The sequence below is a fragment of the Lingula anatina genome, chromosome 1, assembly GCF_051362555.1.
Source record: "Lingula anatina isolate TDL-2025a chromosome 1, LinAna3.0, whole genome shotgun sequence".
Lineage (NCBI taxonomy): Eukaryota > Metazoa > Brachiopoda > Lingulata > Lingulida > Lingulidae > Lingula > Lingula anatina.
The window spans coordinates 29390504-29411997 of NC_141767.1; the positions used below are offsets into that span (position 1 = coordinate 29390504).

General features: G+C 37.1%; 1 protein-coding gene across 3 annotated transcripts; it reads left to right on the forward strand.

Moving 5' to 3' along the window:
* Window positions 1-812: 812 nt before the first annotated feature.
* Window positions 813-21298, forward strand: LOC106167320 (solute carrier family 67 member A2). 3 transcript variants are annotated; one of them, XM_013546062.2, is made up of 6 exons: window positions 813-1750; window positions 2038-2125; window positions 13817-13860; window positions 16109-16238; window positions 17970-18179; window positions 19763-21298. In XM_013546062.2, the coding sequence occupies exons 1-6, from the start codon at window positions 1598-1600 to the stop codon at window positions 20524-20526; spliced, it is 1389 nt and encodes a 462-aa protein (XP_013401516.2). In that variant the 5' UTR covers window positions 813-1597; the 3' UTR covers window positions 20527-21298. The 3 variants fall into 3 exon arrangements, with proteins under 3 accessions (XP_013401516.2, XP_013401517.2, XP_086861368.1); XM_013546063.2 differs by lacking the exons at window positions 813-1750; window positions 2038-2125 and adding an exon at window positions 8040-8289; XM_087005242.1 differs by lacking the exons at window positions 813-1750; window positions 2038-2125 and adding an exon at window positions 10247-10493.
* The last annotated feature ends 196 nt before the right edge of the window (window positions 21299-21494 follow it).

The window sequence follows — 21494 nt, forward strand, 5'->3', positions numbered from 1 at the left end:
GCTTGAATGTTAAAAAAAATCGCACAAAAAATGCGGTGGAAGTTGGTGGAGGGAGAGGACGCACAAGCATCACTGTGGTCGTAGAAAGGACACAAAAGCTGGCCAGCTTTGGTTGCAGAATGAATGCACATAATTTTTCTTTTACTCTCAAACTGGGCTGTACTGGGATAATTTTCTCCAGAGGCAGCATATCTGAGGGTAACAGCTACTAGCGGTCTCAAATCGGCCTCCATTTGTTTTTCTAAAAATTCTCAAACTGATCCATATTTGGAGGTAATTATGAAACGAATAATTTTTTTTTTCAAGATACAGTTCTTGTTGCAGATTTTGCAAAATGCGTCTTTTATACGGATTCAAACATTAATTATATGTTGTTGTCAGTCGTCTTCGGCGCCTGTCCATCCTATCAGTGATCATCACTCCATGCAGACCTTGCATTTTAATTAAGTGTATTCTGAATAAAAAAATATTCCTAATTATTTGTTTTATTTTCCTGGAAATGTTCTATTTGGGAGACCGGGTTAGAACTGATGAACGAAATAGATAAGAGTCAGACTAACGCCCAAAAGACGCTCATCGGTCTTGCATGAGCCAAAAAGATAGTAGAATGGTCGCCACTTATCGCCGATGAACGTACAGAGAACGCAACGAGGATGCTCAATGGTCGCTCTAAATATTTCAATGGAAATATTAGGTTGCACAGGGGACGCAAAGGCAGGTCGCTCAGTGGACGCACAAATCGCCCGCAGTTTTACAGGTAAAATCTAGATTCGGTCGTTCAAAGGACGCGCAAGGGACGCAGAAGCATTTGCACTGAGGTACGATTTAATAGCTATTAGAAGTCCTGAGCACATTCTTGATCGTATAAGGGATGCAGACAGGACGCCGTCCAGTGTAAATGGGGGTTTACATGTGCAGTAGTGTCTATAGAACAATAATTCCCCTCAATCAGTCGACGGACATCCGTTCCTTTCACGTTCCTGTGTGACGAAACTGGGGGTCCGTCTTACAGAGAGTCCGCCCTCCATTTACTTAGCCCAACTTAAGTGGGTCAAAATCTAGGGCGAGGCTTACATGTACCTGTGCAAATTAATGGGTACCGGACTCTCTATCATAGAGCACTCTCTGTCAAGTCACACCGGCCCACACCTGGGCCAGGTTATCACATCTTGATCTGAATGAAGTAAGCTAATCTGTTTGCGGTCACTTGGATCTCAATGATGGCTTTAATCAAATAAGTTTCAAATACAGCCGAAAAGGGGACGTCGCCCAGCAGCGTTGAGTTGAGGATTTGCGTCTAGTGTAACAAATGGAGGAGGCAACTGCCACCAGGCATACCTGCGGTATTCCTCTTTTATATAGTGCAGTTTTTTCATATTTGTGGTTTTCTATGAATTGCACGAACGTATATGGAGGTGTCAGCTGTGACCCAAAAGGCCTATGTAGTGACTTCACGCATTCAATTTATGAAGGTCACATTCCATTAGTAGTCATGCCGCTGTCACTATCGGTATGATAGTGTAAATAGTGTGTATATTTAAGCTCAGAGTCCAGGAACAGCTTGGAGTCTTTAAGCTACGTTTGGGCTCTGCAAGTGATGCCCATTAGCAACGAGTACACAAAAGATGAATGTATCATGACCGCTGCCTGGACTGGACTAATGATGGAAATGAGAGGTCGATCTGCACCCCTGTCGAAGAGGAGTATCCCAGGGACGTTGCTGAATGTGATATATTTATCCGGTTTTTTAGTACGTATGAGGCAAAATTTAGCTTTTTGAGTTATTTAGACCATAAAAGAATGTGCACATGATCTTAACCTCTGTTCCATGTCTTCTACCCTGTAATTGATCGCTCAATATTCTCAGCCTATGGCACTGGATTCTCATGTATCAATTCTATAATATTGTCAATTTATACCATGTTTCTTTGAACGTAGACTGTACAAACGCTAAAACAATAACTATAGCCTCGCACGACTGTAGCAAGATAGCATTTTACCGAAAGTCACATATTTCATGCTTTTTACGTACCACAGGACCTGTTCGGAGTTAGCTTAATTCTTCCGTGGCTTACCAGTTATGCAAAAGATCTTGGGGCGTCTGCCACTCTAATTGGAATGCTAGGTAGGTGATAAAGTTCAAAATGAATGTCTCAAGATTTAAAATTGTGTCTGATTTCCTATAGAATATATATGTACTGCCCAAAAAGAAACGCAAGATTTTGTTTTGACCACAGTGCGTCAACATGCCCAGAAAAGCACATTTTAGTCTGGTCACTGAAATCGGTGACGGTGCACCATCTCAGTCCTGCAACAAAGTACTGATACGTTTGAGTGATTCCAGACAATTGCTAAGCTTCAGATTTTCAGAAATCTCATCTGAACACTTATGGGGATAAATGTCTTAAAGATATCAGTTGTCTACAATCAGTGCTCGTGGACACTAGAATCAGAAATCCAAGTTAAGGAGAGTGAATTCCATGTTGACATCATGCCACGGCTGTCGGGTCTGGACAGGGGTCGTGTCATAGCCCATTGCCATTGACTCAGTATTATGGTTTGGGCAGGCATAAGTGGCAGTTTCCAGACAGAACTCATGGTGATTGCAGTTATTGGTGGAGATCTGGCTGGCCAGTGGTACAGAGATGAAGTCCAGTGGACAGCTGTGGTGCCCTTCACGCAACAGCACCCAACGCTGCACCTGCTTCAGCAGGACAACGCCCGTCTTCATACTGCCAGGTAGTGCAGGCAGATCCAGTCCCGTAGCTATGACACGGTACCGTCAGAGCGGTACGAGACGGGTCGGCTTTCAAGTGAAACCATCAGTACCGCCAGCGTTCTCGTTCTACTAAAGGTAACATGGACCTTCAGATCATGTAAATACCATACGGCTCGTGGGAGCTCTACAACGAAAATGCCAATATTTAAAAAATGAACACTTCACACACACAAAAACTTCATTACTTTAGGAAAAAATCTAATCAGTTGGGCTGTTTGTCCAATTTAAGCTGTATCACAAAGTCACACCCTCAAAATGTCAAATGAGCTAGCTGATTCATTGTTCTAAGCCGTACCAAATGGCACCGTTCGCCCTCTAAATACCAAAAATAGAATGGGCAAAGATCTGTGAGAAGAATTAAATTGGTACTTTTGTTTGACAGGGTCTAGGTAAGATTTTTGGTCATTGTAAGGAAGTTAAATTGTATAAAAATTAACCTTACACGATGATGTCTTGTGATCACTAAGAAAGGCTCAAAATCTATGTGTGAAGATCGATTTGTGGTCAGAACTTTTTTATCAGAACTATTTTAGATTGTTCACCCCCCCTACCCCCCCCCCCCCACCCCCTCCGCCCGAGCACCCACTATCGCCTCATTAGGTGAAAGAATACTGAAAAAAAAACGCAACAGGTAATTCGTATTTCTACCGGTTGACGCCAAGATGCTCTTACTTGTGTACGCTATTTTAAATTAGTCCCGGAGAGAAAGGCAGCCAAGATGTCAGTATTTTAAGTAAAATATGAAAATGTATTTATATTTATTTTACATTTTCTATGCCTTTCATGGGCATTTTCTAAACAGTCCTTCCTCTGCCTTCGAGCCTAGCTTTGATTTCTTTTTGTTTAGGGGATGTTTGGCTGAGAAAGAAATGAAATATGATGACGAAAAGCTATCAATTCCTTCCCCACTGGTACCATGGGGATGGGGGGTGGAGTCCCCCTTTCACTTACTCACTCGCGCTCTCCTGACACCATGGTTAGCTGGAGTCCGCCATTGTCACCCTGAGTAACCAGGTATTCAGGCAGTGCTGCAATTTTCAACATTGCTTAAAGGGATAATAACTCTTCATATGAGATCTATATTTCACAATAAAAACATTGTGAATAACTCGTAGAAATATAATATATTCTGTTTTACCACAAAAACGGTAGTTATAACTATCATTCTGATATCTGAGCTTGTCTTTAGACCACGTGACCTCCATTGATGGCTATAAGAGATTTTAACAAAAAACCAAACTATTTAGAAAAAAACCAGGGACTAACTTTGAATGTAAAAATGGATCCATTAACTATTGGTAAGTATGGAAAAATTGTTGTTTACTCCAGGAAAATTCATTTTTTGGCCGAAACGAAGAGTTACAGGGTTACCACTTAATATGGAATATTATTTTTTGGCGAATAAATTTTCTACATAATATTTAATTTCTCTCAAAGTACATTAAATCCAAAGCTGAGGTGTCACTCCATGTGTAGCCAGATGTGTTACCTAATTACCACACAACTCTCGAAACAATTGATGCATGCAGTTGCATGTTCTGTGGTCAGAAATGTGAGGGGTGGTCTTTTCGGCAATTTCTGCCCTTGTATAAAAACGCATGGGTTTGGTCAATCTTTGGAGCGTGTTTAGAGAAGCAACAAAGGGATCGCTCTGAAACTTGACAGGTACCTTAGTGAAGATATGGTACGACAGCAAAGCAACGCAGCGTACTATGGGATTCTTGCTCTCAGAGAAAATGGCCAGAAACGGACAGCCATTGCCAGGTAATTCAACATTTATCAGGAACCGTTTGTGAAGTCCTCCAAAGAAATGCTGCTACAGGGGCACCTACTCCAATACCTCGACCAGGGTGTCCGCGTATCACACCAAGAAGACAGGATCGCCTTCTCCTTAGTGGACGCCGTGCTGGTCGTACAAAGACAACCAGTGTCCTCAGAAAAGAGAGGCAGAATGTCATCCAAACGTTCCACGTGAACAAGATATTTCTGCAAACCGGTTATTTTGCACGAAGGCCAGTAGGGAAACCACTGTTAACAACAGGTCATATACAGCGACGTCTGCAAAGGGTTGGGGACCACGTGCGTTTGCAGCCAAAACACTGGAATCACGTTGTTTTCAGTGATAAGGCCAGATATGGATTTTTTAGGGTTGACCGTCGAATCCGTGTCCTCCGACGTGTACGAGGGGCATAAAACAATGATTATGTACTGCCTAGGGTGAAAGGAGGGGATGGTAACGTCTCTGTTTGGGGAGCATTTCATGTCGGTGCCCAGAACCAGTTGGTTTTTCTAGGAGGCAACCTCATCCAGGATTCCTACAGAGACATTCTACAGCAAACAATGCTTCGATTGGTAAGATTCATCTTCAGGAACAACTTTGTGTACCAAGACGACTGCGCAACCCCACATCGAGGCCACAGAATCACCGTTTTTCTTCAAAACCCATGGGTTCAGCAACTGCCCTGGACTGCAAACTCTCCAGATATGAACCCAATTGAAAATCTGTGGGCGGAAGTAACTCACAGAATTAATAGCTATGGTCCTGGCCGGTAAATAGTGATGAACTGCGACAGGCAAATATCACTGCGTGGAATGATATCCCAACCCAAAACAAACGTGTCACAGGATATGCCATGTAGGATGAGGGCGCTGCAAGCGGCTGCTGGAGGTCATACCCGCAATTACTGACTTTTCATGATTTACTGTAGTGAGTTCTTTGACTGTGTAACATATCACTGTCCGGAGGCTATCATTTTCTTTAATATTTTATCTTAAAGTTTATACTGACATCAAACTGTTGATATGGTTTTCTGGGGGTGTTCCTTTCTTTTGAATGGCATCTTATGTCAGATTTAATATTATTGACCGAAATATCTCACAACAGAAGACTGGATGTTATTTTCACTCAGTGACATACTTTTTTAATGACTCAAGCCAAAAAAAATTAATCAGCACTCAAAAATAACAATGATAAAAATATTCCATATTAAGTGGTAACCCTGTATTATCCCTTTAATAAATAACATGGTGGCACGTGCAGTAATGCTATGCCACTAAGATCAGGGTGACTGGGCTTATTAGCTAGCTGTTACTGATATGACCAGCAATGATTTTTTCAAAATTATGCCTTGCAGTACTTGTAGTGTCCAGGCGTCCGAATACTTAGTGCAAAACTTAGTGAAGGTGGGGTCAACAAATTTAGTCAGCCTAAGGGTACACAATGCTTTTACACGGTTGTTTATATCATGGGGAAAATTAAGTTATTATGTCCAAGCTTATATACACATATACGCTCTTGTCTGCAACATTTCTCAGCCCCTTTTTTCCAAGTTTACAGATAAATTTTAGCAGTTGTAGATTTGGGGGGGTTGTCAGGGGGGACGTGACCTCTGCCCCCCCCCCCCCCCCCCCCCCTTTTGATTTCTGAAAACATCGCACCAATGGTCCCCTCTTTGAAATTAGAATTTTGTCTAGCAGACTCATAGTTCTAAACCGTACCAAATGTCACCATTCGCCATCTAAAATACCAAGGGGGGTGGGGGGAGCGGGCGGCTTCGTTTCCGCGGACCCCTCCTTCAAATAATCCTGGATTTTTAAACTTACAAGATATTATTCAAATGCAGACTGAGTTCAAAAATCAGTCTGATCAGATTATATTTCTTGAATTTATGCATTTTTTGTGAAATGTCAAAATTCTAATTTCGAGAGGGGACCATTGTTGTGATTTTTATCAGAAATCGAAGGGAGGTGGGGTGTCAGTACCCCCCTGACCCCACACCCTCACCCCACCAAAATCCGCCACTGTATTCCTACAGCACACTGTAGCTGGTGGCAACCACCAAACAACGCAGTCCGTCAGAAGAGCGCCAGAGAGCGATGCGCTGCGTACGGCACATTACATTCACAGAATGGAGGTGAAGACTATCTAAGGAAACGTGCAGTTATTTATATGTGAAGTGTGGTGTAGGGAAAAGAACAAAGATCTTTGCTCATGAGTTTTATTTCCAGTAAATGCCAAGAATGATTCTGATATCATCTTCTCTAAATCAGTAGAATAAAGAAATGCCTCCAACTTCACTTGTTGGTGTTTACAAGCAAACTTGAGTCTATTTACAACCTAAAAACATGCCCATTCCGAACTTAAACATGTACAGTCATGAGAAAAGACTAATTAAAAAACGCATTTTGACATCAAAATATGTAATTGTTTAATGAAAAATGTAATTTTGACACAGATTAATTTACTTGTGTATCACGAACGTTATTAAGAAGCAGGTAATAGGATGATTATCAGTTTATACAATTACAAGTTGTCTTTAAAATTTTCCTGTGAGCCAACAACTATAGTGGCCAACAAGATTTTTAGCTCCAAAATCTTTTTGCTTCTAATATTTTGACTGTTATTGTTATTTTTTCTCTCTGTTTTCGCCTTAATTTTCGCTTCAAAGAAAAAAAGAGAGAAAATATCCCAATAAAATTCAACCCTGTCGAACGCAAATAAACAGAAACTCAGTTAAAAATTTTAACTGTTTGCCGATATCAATTTTCACTCACTTGAAAACCTTAGACACGCACTTTTTTACTTATTTATCATAAGTGAAACCTTATCTTAGGCGTGCGATTTTCACCAAAAGCCATGTCGTCTGCAGCGCAACTCTGAGTCACTATATGTTCTTCACTCGTGGAATGATTGTGTTAGTGCAGAAAATTTCTTTCTCGCCAGAAGACAACTGAAAACTTTGATAAGATTTTTTTAATCATCACAAAAATCATCAAGGCCGTCAAAATAATCAGCATTACAAATCTCTGATGTGAGCATCACTTCCGACCCAGACTTATATTACTAAAGGGGACTTAATTTGCATATAAAAGACAAAATGCATTTTTTTCTGATTTAGGCTTGTCTCCAATTATTTCATACTTAAAAAAGTAGTGTCCCCTTTTGCTCACAAATTGGGACACTTTTGATCTACATGTTTGTAGATTATGTAATTTAAAATAAGTTTTATATCACAGACGCGTATCACTTTTTCACTCCACGGCCATAAAACTCGAATGATAGCTGCATGGGTATAGAATTAAGTCAATTGCCTGTATAAAATTGCCATACGATTATTGATTTTTTTTAGTGTGGATCGTTTTATGGGGAGACAGAAGTGGGAGGGGTATCAAGATGCCAGCAAAATATTTTGGATGCATGGAGGTTACTAAGAGGCAGAGTATATTGCAAACTTTTGAAGGGAGAAGTACAATTAGCCCACATCACGAGCTTCACCATGTAGAACTTTACAGATGTCACTGCCCCTGTCTATTTCATCTGACACTCCCCAAAATTTTGCGGACCTCGTTACCTGTTCAGGTCCCGGGAAGTGCGGAGCATCCAGCGTGGTGGCAGACACATTGCGTTCACAAGAGGGGGTAAAGATTTTTCAGGGAAATGTTGTATTTACTTACATCTGATGAAACGCGCGATACAGGAAAGAGAATGCACTTCTTCGAATTTATTTTAAGTAAGCACATGAAAGATTAGATACTGATATTTCTTCTCGGAACTGGCAGAATGAGCAAATGCTAAAGGCCATAACCTATCTCCCCTAAGAACGGCATATCCTATTCGTGAACCCTTGAGCTACTTTCCAATAGCTTGCAAGGGCTACTACAAATTGTTTAGCAGGTCTTGGTACTTCAACTTTGTTCGTACTTATGCACATTTTTGAATTCATGGACAGTTGGACGATTACTCACAGATCATTCGACAGAAGTCTATAGTTTTCTGCTATAAACATTTTAATGGCAAATAATAGTTCTGAACTCAGAGAGCTGATGACGGTGAAGGTCACTATATCTCCAAGCCCACAGCTGATGATAAGGCTGGTTATGGTCTGCACATTGCCTACTTCATCATAATTTACAACTGTAAATATATTTCTTTTATGATGATTTGGTTGAGACCCAGTGACCCGACGTACATTATTGGCTCCCCCCCTAACATTTGCTTCTCTGTGTGTGTGTGTGTGTGTGTGTGTGTGTGTGTGTGTTGTGAGGGGGGGGGGGGTATTTCGTTTTCACTTAGGCCTGTTATGTCTTAATAAGTGATTGATATCATTTAAAAAATATATAATTGTAATGGGTTTTTAGTCGGATTGGCTTCAAAATTATGTGTGTTTATTTTTTTATATTCATTCACATTTGTTTGAAGCTTCATTTGTCGTTCAATTTTTGGTAAAATTTTTTGGGTATTTTATAATGATAATATGTATTAATCTGCAACTTAAAAAGTTGGATTTTACAATAAAAACAAATAGTGGTGAGATGCACAGTCTTTAAATAAACTTGTAATTGTTAAAATGATTTGATAAACATTAAAAGTTCATAATACCTCAGTTCTTAAAATTTGATAAAGCCCATGGGATAAAAGTTTTTGACAATCGGACAGTCCTCAGTTTTGGCTCAGTGTACTTATAAACCCGGCGCAAAGTATAGGAACTTTCATTTATCTCTGGTAGCATATGATGGATTTTGTGTCCTTAGGAGTACATGTTATGCAATTATCTTTTAGATAGTTCATCTCTTTTTCAAGCAAGAGTGATAAGTTAACACATTTCAAGTGCCCCATCACATGGCAGCTCTGGGAATATAATCTTACATGCTCTCATCTGGATGGATTCAATTTTATCAACTTGTTGTTGTGTGAGACCTGGGTGCCACACCTGACATGCATATTCTAATGTACTGTAGGTCTGATTACTGATGTGTAAAAGCTTACAAGTTCATTGGTTGGAATACCCGCTCTTTTCAAAAGCTTAAGATTGTGTAGCCTTCCCAGCTCATATCACTACTAATCTTAACCCCTAAGAAGACAGCAGACCCCACTCTCTCAATCCCTTATCTACTAGTAAGGGTGTAGTTTGTGTCCTTTTTTGAAGAAATCAAATATGATCTCTTTGGTCTTGGTAGTATTTATTGTTAGTTTATTAGCATGGGACCAGAGAGTGAGTTCTGTTGTTGCATCAGGGAGATTGTCCTGCAGTTCGGTATTCCCGTAGCTTAGAATTGTGGTGTCATCCACGTATTTGAATGTGTCACATTTGGTGCTCAGGTCGTTAATCATAATGACAAATAAAACTGGAGCAAGTTTTGTGCCTTGTGGTACACCTGTGTTAATGCATTGCCTGTCTGATTTCACACTACCTATCTTGACACTCTGTTTCCTCTCAGCTGGGAAGCTGTAAATCCAGTTTGAAATAATTCCTGGGATACTTAATTAGACAGTTTTTGATTGAGCAGGGTGTGGTCTATTCTATTGAATGCTTTGGTATAATCGACCAAAAACATTCTGGCAATCCAAGAGTGTCAGTCTGCCTTGCAATAAGGTCTCTGGCTTCGATCAGTGCGTATGTCGTACAACTCCCTTTCATGCTGCTGACCTTCCTAAGGTCAAACTTATCGGTCACAATGTCCCAAATCCATTTAACAATAAAACCCTCCAATAACTTAGAGAGCACCGGAGTTAGAGATATGGGTCTAATGTCTGTCTCTATGGTCTTTGGAGGAATGCACTTAGGTAGTGGTGACACATATGCATGTTTCCAGAGTGGTGGGACATATCCTTCGCGAACTGATGAGTTGAATATAGCACATACTGGAGTGGCTAGGTACCCTGCTAGGTCATGTAGGATCCAGTTGGGAACTTCATCGGGACCTGTAGACTTGTGTACGTTTACTTGGAGCAAGGCTTTTTCGACATCTTGTTTTGTTACCCTCTACCAGGCTGAGTGATAGATTTTTTACAGATATTCACAGATATGTTTCTAGATATGAACTCAATTTGTTCAAAATGACAATCTATCTAGCTAGAGACATATCTGTGAATATCTGTAAAAAATCTATCACTCACCCTGGTAGAGGGTATTGTTTTGTGATGATATATGTGGCTGGTACATGGTCTGCTGCTTCCACATGTTTCGGTTCAAGTGGCACAAAGTCATTTGTGACAGATTGTAAGAAAGTGTTTATTTTCCGGGCTAATAAGCTGAGATCACCATTGCACTCACTGATAGCCAAGCCCAGTAAGGAATTATTTTGTGTTGTTTACCCTGTAAGCAACTATAAGAGGGTGAACGATGCCATTTGGTATTTAAGAGGGTGAATGGTGCCATTTGGTACGGTTTAGAACTATGATTCAGCTAGTCAAAATTCTAATTTCAAGAGGGGACCAGAAATCAAAGGGGGGGGGGGGTGAGGGTCAAGACCCCCATGACCCCTCCTCTAAATCCACCACTGGTTCAACCAGTTATCCACTTTATATGTTATCTGTTTTGGTTATATACTGATTTTAAGTAGTAAAACTTTTGAAAACAAGGCAGCAAAGCTGTCAAATGTTCAGACAAAAAAAAAAAAAAAAAAAACAGAAACTAAGGATGCAGAAAATAGGTCATTTTGTCAATTTTGATGCAATAATAAATAATACTTATAATAGCATAGTCAATCAACAATGAATATTAATCATGCAAAGCAGCTAACATGGTCAATAACAGGAGCGAATCCAGAGATATTTTCTGACAGTATTTCCAAGTTATATTTGTTGATCCATCCTCCATTTTTGATGGTCTTCCCAGAGAAAAAATTAGATACCCGTCAATGTAAACTTTCAAATCTGACCATCTTCCAGAAGACCCAGAAGACAGTCTCAATCTGCCCTTGCAATAACATTTCAGTTTCAGAACCGTGAGAGTTCAAATTCACATATTGAAAATCCCAATCCTGGCAGCAGTGTCCAAAATAGGGGTTTCTTCAACTTTTATGCATATAACATAATGCTTAACAGCATAATGACCATCAATTTTTAATAATAAAGTAAAAGTATCATGGATATTCAGAAAATGTGACTAACAAAGGCCTTCAAGCCAATGGAAGTTCAAAGTCACACCTTGAAAATGTCTAACAAAAAAACTATATAATTTCCAGAAAAGATAAACAATAAGCTATATTTTAGTCCTATGCTACTTTTCTGTAAGTTTGAGAAGAGCAAGTGACATGGTTTTCCTTTAATGGTCACTATGGAGGCAGTGCTCAAAATAGGGTTGTCTTCAATTTTGATGCAATATTACATAATGCTTAACAGCATAATGACAATCAACTTTTAATAATAAAATAAAAGTATCATGGAAATTCAGAAAATGTGACATGGAAAGGTCTTCAAGGTCATGGAAGTTCAGAGTCACATCTTCAATATGCCAAAATGTAAACAAGAGATGATTGTACTGAAATGATTTCTTTCCATTTTCACCATCTTTTTTTTTTTTTTTTTTTTTTTTTACATAAAATAATTAATTTACTGTCATTTTCTAATGATCAACTAAGAAAGTTGTTGACATGGGAAAAATATCATTAGAACAATTTTAATTGTCCAATTTGCTCCATTCTAAGATTCTGAACAAAGGGAATGATTGAATCTGACAAACTGAATCTGAGTTTATTTCCATTTTTGCCACTTTATTACCCAATACACAATAACAGGTTTACCATCATTTTTATATAATCAACTAACAATATTGTTAAGATGCAGAAAATGTCAAAAGAACACCTTTACATATCTAATTAGTTCAAAAATGACACATGCCTAAGAATTAAATCTGAGGAAAAAACACTTATATATGTAAAAAAGGCATAACTTCACCAAAACTTAACCGATCAAGCTTATTTTCGAACTTAATTTGCATTTCAGTAAGACTGATCATTCCTGTGAATTTCAAGACAATTGATCAATTGATTTTCCTTGAAATGTGTTATCGGTGTTGCATATATGTTGAAAAAAGTGAAAAAACCATAATTTTTTATAAAAATGCCCTGATCATGCTGATTTTTCGAACTTGACCTGCGTATTATAAATATTCATCAGTCCTGTAATAAAGCCAAAAGGTAAAATGGTTTTCACTTATCGTGTTATCGGTGTTGCATATATGCTGAAAAAAAGTGAAAAAACAGCATAAATTCCATAAAAATGGCCTGATCATGCTGATTTTCAAACTTGACCTGCGCATTACGAATATTCATCGGTTCTGTAAGTTTCAAGCCAAAAAAGTAAAACAGTTTTTCACTTATTGTGTTATCGGTGTTGCATATAATCTGAAAAAAGTGAAAAAACAGCATAAATTCCATAAAAATGGCCTGATCATGCTGATTTTCGTATTGACCTGCGTATTATGAATATTCGTCAGTTCTGTAAGTTTCAATCCAAAGGGTAAAATGGTTTTCCACTTATCGTGTTATTGGTGGTGAAAGTGCACGGCGATGATGGCGACGACCACGACGGCAATGACAGACGCAGATGATGGCTATATGTACAGACACATCTGTGTCTGTACATAAAAATTGTCAGATCAAGCTGATTTTCGAATGGATCAGTTCTGCAAATTTGAAGACAATTAATATGTCAAATAGATCACCATTTAGCATGTTATCTCTGAAAGCCCACAGATGCAGATGATATGGCTTTATGCAAACATCCTTTTTAAGAAATAAAATACCCTAATAAACAAATAGAACACATTCCCAAGTCTACTAAGAACAGTGACAGCCTCAAGGACTTCTATTCCCTGGGTCATGGACAAAATAAACATTTGTTTCAATGAGTCTCTGGACCTTTGAACCCTCTGTTCAAACCCGATAATTTATACCATATGTTCATTGCAAAGCATATAATAATGCATGTGATAAATGTACTATGTAGTAACTGTATTTATTATTTTGCAAATCCATAGTGAATGTATAAATGAGATCTTATAAATAATGTAAATATTTCATGCACCATGCAAGATCACATATATTGACAAAATGGATATATCTGTAGCACATTAAGAAAGTGTGTGTGAGTGTGAGTGTGTGTCTGTGTGTGTGTGTGTGTGTGTACTAGCTGTGGATTCAAGTTAAAACTACAATTCATGTGTAGAACAAGTATTACATGTACAGTACACGTAGTTAGTGAGAACTTTGAAAAATGTTCTGCCCAAAGTACATCATACTTATTATTTACAGGCTCCTTATATGGTTCACTGCAGTTTATCTCTGGCCCTGTCTTAGTAAGTATATAAATATTAAAATTGATCAAAGTTCTACAATATAATAAATATCATGGTTCTGTTTCAATACATTGAACTGCATGGGCTGGTTTTATGATAACATTTACACCTTACAAAAAGAGAGCAAGATATCAATATATGAACAGATATCAAAGATAAAGCACAGAAATCAAATGTAGCTTTATATGCAAGAACATGTTTTTTCAAATGAATAAAATGGCAAAATTGACAAAGCCTGCTAGTAAATACTGTCAGCTAATTGTTGTCATTAAGTCGCTTTATGGTGTCTCGTGAAAAATATTGGAAGATAAGTTTGCTCATTATATGTATTAAAAGGGCAATTATGCAATGCATATGAGAAAATGATTTTGTTTGGCAAAATTGGCAGATGTAATATAAACTTATATTTCTGCATTTTTACCGACAGTTTCATATGAAACCAGACCATTTGTAATGCCCTGAAAAAACTGACCTTTTAAAAAGAAAGCTTATAGTGTGATAAAGATCAAAATAATTTAAAGTTATTTTTGAATCTTCAATAATAAAAGATGTAAAATGAGTACTATATTGTATAACTTTGATATTGAAACTAATATCATTGAGTTCAAGTTCACACTTTGGAAATGTCAGAATGAGAAAAATGAAAATTTCACAAAAAAAAAAAAAAAAATCGGATAAATTCAAGAAAATATGGCAATCCAATCAAGCTTATTTTCCAATTTGAGCTGTGTGTCAATCCTAAGAAACAAAATTATAAGTAACATATTTGTGGTGGCAGTACACAAAGTAGCTAGGTTTTTGTCAATTTTGATGGAATATTACATAATATTGAACAGCATATAATCACCACCAATCTTTAATTATATGTACTGCAGGTAACATGGACATTTAGAAAATGTGACTAGCAAAGATTTTCAGGCTCATGGAACAAACACACCTTAAAAATGGCAAAATGTAAAGAAGAGATAACTACTGAAATGAGTATATTACCATTTTCAACACTTTCTTACATAATACAAAATACCCCATTTACTTTCATTTTATATGATCGATTAACAAAACTGTTAAGATGGAAAAAATATCAATTGAAAAGTTTTAAATGTCCAGTTTGCTCCATTCTGAGATTCTTAACATTGTGACTGGTATGAGTTCATTTCCATTTTGACAGTTTATTACATGATACACAACAACAGATTTACCATCATTTTTATGTTATCAACTAACAATTTTGTTAAGATTCAGAAAATGTCAAAATAACACTTTCACATATCTAATTAGTTCAATAATGAGGGTGTTAACATGCCTAAGAATTGAATCTGAAGAGAAAACATTTATATTCAAAGAATTTCGAACCTGATCTGTATATTAGTCCTATGAATCAATCCTGCAAGTTTTAAAGCAAAATGTGACATGGTTTTCATGTTATCTGTATAACGTTGGATAAAATATGCTGAAAGAAAGTGAAAAAACAGCATTACTTTTGGAGAAATAGTCTGATCAAGCTGATTTTTGTAGTTCACCTGTATTTCAGTAAGATTGATCACTCCTGTGAGTTTCCTGACAATGGGCCTATAGATTTTCCCTAAAATGTGTTTTCAGTATATCATATATATATATATATATTAAAACAAGCAAAGAAAAAAAAACTTCTGAAAAAAATGGCCTGCTCATGCTGATTTTTGTACTTGACCTGTATTTTGTGAATATTCATCAGTTCTGTAAGTTTGAAGACAAAAGGTAAAACATTTTTCCACTTATCATGTTATCACTGAAAGTTCACAGCTGCAGCGACAGTGAATTGAATCTGAGGATATCTATGTCTGCACATAAAAACACAGATTCAGTGAAGATTACACGTAAGGAAACATATGGTCATATAGATAATAGTTTTAGGGCATATTAATGACCTGGGTTCAAAGCTTGTCCTAATAATGAGATAAAGTTTTGTACACATCTTAATTGGCTAATTGTGAGTGATAATTATTAAAATTTGCAGAAAATGTCATATATTTTTCCTTAAAAGCATCAGTCAATCTTTACTAGCACATCTCTTTTAGATTTAATCTGCACATTTGCTCCCAAGTTTTAGAAAATACCAGTTTTGGCATGATATTTTCTAAAAAATCAGCATTTAAAAAATTTTTCACCATTCCCTGTCTTTCGTAATTTGAATTAACTTCAATATTGATTTCTCTGTGTAACCTTTTAATGTGCATGCTGTTTACCTTTTAATTTTTGTCCTTTTCAGGGCAAGTGGAGTGATGTTTCAGGTCACAGACATGCACTGATTCTGTGTCTTATTCTCTCAGCTTTTGGATACTTCTTATTAGGATTTTCTTACTCTCTGGTATTTGTATTTCTGGCGAGAATTCCAATAGGTAGGTACATCTGTACTGCACCAGGGTGACAAACTTTCAAGAGTATGACTGTAATTTCTTGTTTGTTGTTGATAAACAGATTTAACAATATTTCTGTTGGCATGTCTTTAAATATTTAACTCAGAACCTGTCTTTGTAGAATTAATATCAACTGATTGAAAAACGAGTGAATAAAATTTAAATTGTGTTATAAAATATTTAAATTAGTGTGCAAGAAAGTATGCAAAAAGTGCGCAGGAGGTGTGCAAGAAGTGCACAAGAGGTGTGCAAAAAATATGCAGGAGGTGTGCAAGACGTACGCAGGAGGTGTGCAAGATGTGCGCAGATTGTGTGCAGGATGTGTGCAAAAAGTATGCAGAAGGTATGCAAGACGTATGCAGAAGGTATGCAAGAAGTACGCAGAAGGTATGCAAGAAGTGTGCTGGTTGTGGTGTAGGGGGTGTGCAGAGAGTGTGCAGGAGATGTGCAAGGAGTGTGCATGAGGTGCGTATTTTACCATGCAAATGAGGCGTGCTGCGCATCCGCAGAGACCCTTACTGTGAATCTGCTGCGCATCCGCAGAAACAGTGTGCGGAAAGCTTAAAATTTTGCTAAGGGATTGCACCATTTTGCTTGAAGGTCTACAGGGTGGTGCCAAAAATATTGCACCTGGTCCATTTTGCTTAAAGGTCAACAACAGCTGGGTTTGTTAGGTTTTTCAATTAGTATATTATTTGAAAACTGCTTATGTCAAGTTAGTATCTATACTTCAGGTTTTCAGACCAATGCTTTTCCCTTATATAACACATGTTATTGTCAGTATTAAGATTTGGTAGAATAACCACTTGAACTTGATATGGTTACCATCCTTCAATGACAACCTAGCTTTAGGGACCTTTCCCACAGATATTTAGCTCGATCTATCTCCCTGGGGAGTCTCACTAAATTGCTATCAAACTAACCGGCTTAAACGTATGTCACGCCTAGTAAAACTGTGAGGGGGTAATTATCTTTACCCCTAGCTGATTCGGTAGGCGTGACAGACATCTAAGCCTCTTGAGCTGACAACAATTTAGCGTGAACCCCCAGGGAAATAGGTCAATCCAGATGGTACCCAGTCTTATAGTGCACATGGATGAAAATTCATCACTGGTTACACAAGTATATCACAAGTCGCTCTTTTACAGATGGGTCCCCCATGTCACATAGTGCACTATAAGAACGTAACCAACTACAAGCTTGTGCATGATTATTTTTCCAACAGTTAAGTCTAACAGCAGCATGGAAATGATTACACCTGCTCAAAGTTCATTCAAGCATTTTGAGGAACAAAATGGCAGATTACTACCGATGACTCCAATATGCATCTGACAAAAGAAAAAACATGTGCTTTCATATGAAAAATACATTGTATGTTGCTCAGATTCATTAGGTTGATGAACTGGTCAAATTTACAGCTGTGCTTACTCCTAACCATGCAGCTTGTTTGCCTTATAGATAAGTGAAGAACAATTATGTAATGAGCATTTAGCACCTAGGCACTATGTGGAGTAGCCAGCTGCACAAAGACAAAAGTATTTGCACCCAAGCAAAATAATTGCTACTGTCTGACCAAAAGATATTGGGGTCCAGCAAGAATTTTTGTTGGGAATGTCATTGCTTAGCTGACCTCAAGGCTACCATTACAGTGCCTTTCAATTTTGTGAAAAAAATTAGAGGAATTCTTACAGGTACATGCTGATTTTTATCCAGGTATCTTCAAGCACAGTCGTACCATTACCAAAGCCTACATAACTGACATTGTCCCTAAAGATCACCAGTCAGCAGCATTTGGCAGATTTAATGCAGTGTGCTCTATTGGTTTTATTCTGGGTCCCCCTGTAGGAGGTCACATAGCAGAACTTCCTGGTGGGTTTCAGTTAGCAGCTATGCTAGCTGGAGGGATCTTTCTTTTAAATGCAGGTAAAAGAATGTGTCAAATAATCTTTCATGCGTGCACACAAGTACATGTTGAGTTGCTACTCCCATAGGCTTAGCAGCTGAACTCTGCAATGTTATTTCCTTTAAACTTTTATCTGTTGGCTTGGTTGCTTCTTCCAAGACATTGAGCATTTTTCCATATGTGGCTGCATGCCTATTGATGAGGAAAAACAGAAAAACAGCCATATATGTCGACAGATGTACATACTTTTATTTGATGTTTTGCAGAACATTAATCTCGTTAGAAGAACATGCATGGTAGGATTAGTTATTGCATCTGAGCATGTACTTTTATGAAAAAGTCAAAATGGCCACCAAAACATACAACAAGAACTGAAAAAGATCAGACCATATCTGATATAATAAGTCTAACCTCCACCTTGAATATTTCTGTTCATTGTGATATTTTATTAGCTATGATCATGATGTACATGTATTAGAATAGACTTTTTGACATTATTTAACCTCAGTAGTAAAATTGCTACTCTTGTGGACCACATGGTCAAACTTTGATCTGTCATTTCCTATACACTCAAAAAAGGAATTGCATATATTTGAGCTAGAAAAATCAAATAAGCTGGAATTTTCTTGGCAGTTGCTACTTTTGGGATATTGGGAACTTTTAAAAAGCTAGAATGGCCATCAATATGTTACATAGAATAAAAAGTTTATAAAAATGGTCTAATTGTCTGTTTAAGTTCTAAGTGACCTTAAAATGTATAGTATTTGGCTTGCTTTCCTTGTGTTCTTCTAGATGTTGTCATTAAGTACAATGTAATAAGTTAATGTTCATGCATATGGATTCCTTGGAGTTTGAACTCCTCTACTCTCTCAACTACAGTAATAAATTCTCTTACAGCATGTATTTACTAATCCTACTTTGCTCTTCTGTTAGGTTTAGCATTTACATGAACTAGAGCTAAAAAAAAGTTTATCAATTGACTTTGCTTTTCTATTTTTCCTCGCAATTGGCAGCCATTTTGAAAAATGCTCAGTGTGCTAAAAGTAACAACCAAACTAGATTTACCCCTCTAGCTACCAGTATGACGGATGCATTTCTCTTAAAGTTTCTAGGAAAGAACATTGCAGGGTTAGAATTCTGACTTCTTGTGCATTAGACACAATGTTCATGTACAGTGTATACGTTCAATTTCTTTTAACGAATGTCCATTTTTCATAACAGTAAAGAGTTGGCTAAATGTGAAATTTTTCATTTTCTTTAGTGTTTTAGAAATTTAGTGTCATATATGAGGTTTACATTTGCATTCACATTTACTTTTTTTTCTGTTTTAGGCCAGGTAAAATGTTTAAGTTGGTTAATGGGCAGCTGCTATTAATTAATTAGTATACAGGGGGGACTGTCTGCACTGTGGGTGGTTTTAGAGAATAAGGTTTTATCTCGGATCAGTTGTACATTTCTCTTCAATGTGAAACCAATGCCCAATGCATTTTTTATAATAAATAGGGTCAGTTAGTTGTGCTCCTTTAACCAACTTATCAATTTTGTCTTGTTTAGTATGATGATGTCAGAGTATGATCTGAATTTAGATTTTGATTTGTTATAGGAATGCTATGGTTTTGTGTTCCTGAAGTCAACTCAAAGCTCAAGTCAGTGGCAAGTCTAGAGGTCACAGCAACACAAAGTAAACTGGATAATAATAACGAAGAGACCACAAAATCACTTAAATTGCAACCTAAAGTAAGAAGGGTAGCCTTCAGTCCATCTAAGCTTCTATATTCATTTAAATATATTGACTGGAGGAATCTATGGGACATTTTCTTGATAAGATTGACATTAGGTATTGGGACGTTGCTTTACAAAAACCACTATGCTCTCTTCTTGAAAGCCAGGTTTAGTGCTTCCCCAAGCACTGTTGGATATATGATGTCCTACAGTGCAATAGCAAGCGCTTGTACTGGTTTTGTGATAGGAAACATAGCAGATTGGTATAAAGATGACAGAAAATTGTTACTTCACTCAACTTTCATGATGTTTATATCATTTAGCAGTACTGTTTTTGTCCCAGATTTATTTTGGCTGCTGATCATTGTAACTCCATTGGCATTCAGCACAGCCATTTCAAGAATTTGTGTAACAAGTCTCACCATACAGAAAGGTCATCAGCATGATTCTGGGGTACTGCTTGGTTTAGGGCAGAGTTTTACAGCCATGGGAAGAATAATATCTCCCACTTTAGCCAGCCTCTCCTCTGAAATCTCAGTTGTAGCACCAAATGTTATATCAGCAGCATGCAGTTTTATAGTTTTTATACTTATGGTTATTTTGTCAAGGAAAAAGCAAGTAGAAGTAATTGAAAAAATCAAGTAAAATGTCATAATATTTCATGATTTTAAAGATACTTTGAACAACACGGTATATGGTTACCCTAACGTATTGAACTGTCATTGCTGTTTATGCATGGGGGGAATACATGTACGTGTTTGAAACAATGAAAAGAAATCTACCTCAAATACATTTATGATTTAAAAGACATGCAAGTTTTAAGGGACTTTGACAAATTAGGATTTATTTCTTTATTGGTTTAGAAAATACAGTAATAAACATTGATGTATTATGAGACAATGCTGTCACATCAAAAATACATCGGAGGTGAATTTTCAAAGTTGATGATGTTGCATGCAGTTGTGTTCATGGGTCGATATCTTAAATGTTGATTTAAAACAGATCTACCTCACTTGATCAGCTACCAACACCACCTATTTAATCACGGCAATGAGGAATTTTTGGAAACTGATGACAACAGTACCTTAGTACACATAACATGGAGATTCAAAAAAGTAACAATTTTCCAATATGAGAGACATAGATTATAAAAGGGAGTTTTTGCTTAAATTTTTTTTATTTTTATTTTGTTTGCACAAGTAATACAAAAGCTATTTTGTGAAATGTAGGGCTTGATGACATATTGAGCCCCCTTTAAGATCCACGATGAATAATTATAATGAATAATATTATTATATTTTTGTATTTAAACACATTTTTTTCAAAGAATTTTTACTGTGATCTGAAGTTGATGTAAGTGATGCACCTTTATAAGATGTGAAATTAAAGAAAATTGTTCAAATTGATTTTAATACAATTCGTTTATATTTGTTTGTTTAGGATTCCACCATTACAATAAACTGTTACATTCCAGAAAATATAGGTATTTAACAACATTTCTAATCATTATGTATTACATATCTGTACAGGAACTTTTCTTCTGAATTTCTACTTTGTAATGTGAAAATAGTTGGATCTCAGTTTTGATAGTCAGAAAGTTTTCATTTATGATG

Coding starts and splice junctions, on each gene's coding strand:
- LOC106167320 (XM_013546062.2), top strand. CDS start 1,598: ATGCCCATTAGCAACGAGTACACAAAAGATGAATGTATCATGACCGCT. Junction 1,751..2,037: donor TATATTTATCCGGTTTTTTA/GTACGTATGAGG, acceptor TACGTACCACAG/GACCTGTTCGGAGTTAGCTT. Junction 2,126..13,816: donor CACTCTAATTGGAATGCTAG/GTAGGTGATAAA, acceptor TATTATTTACAG/GCTCCTTATATGGTTCACTG.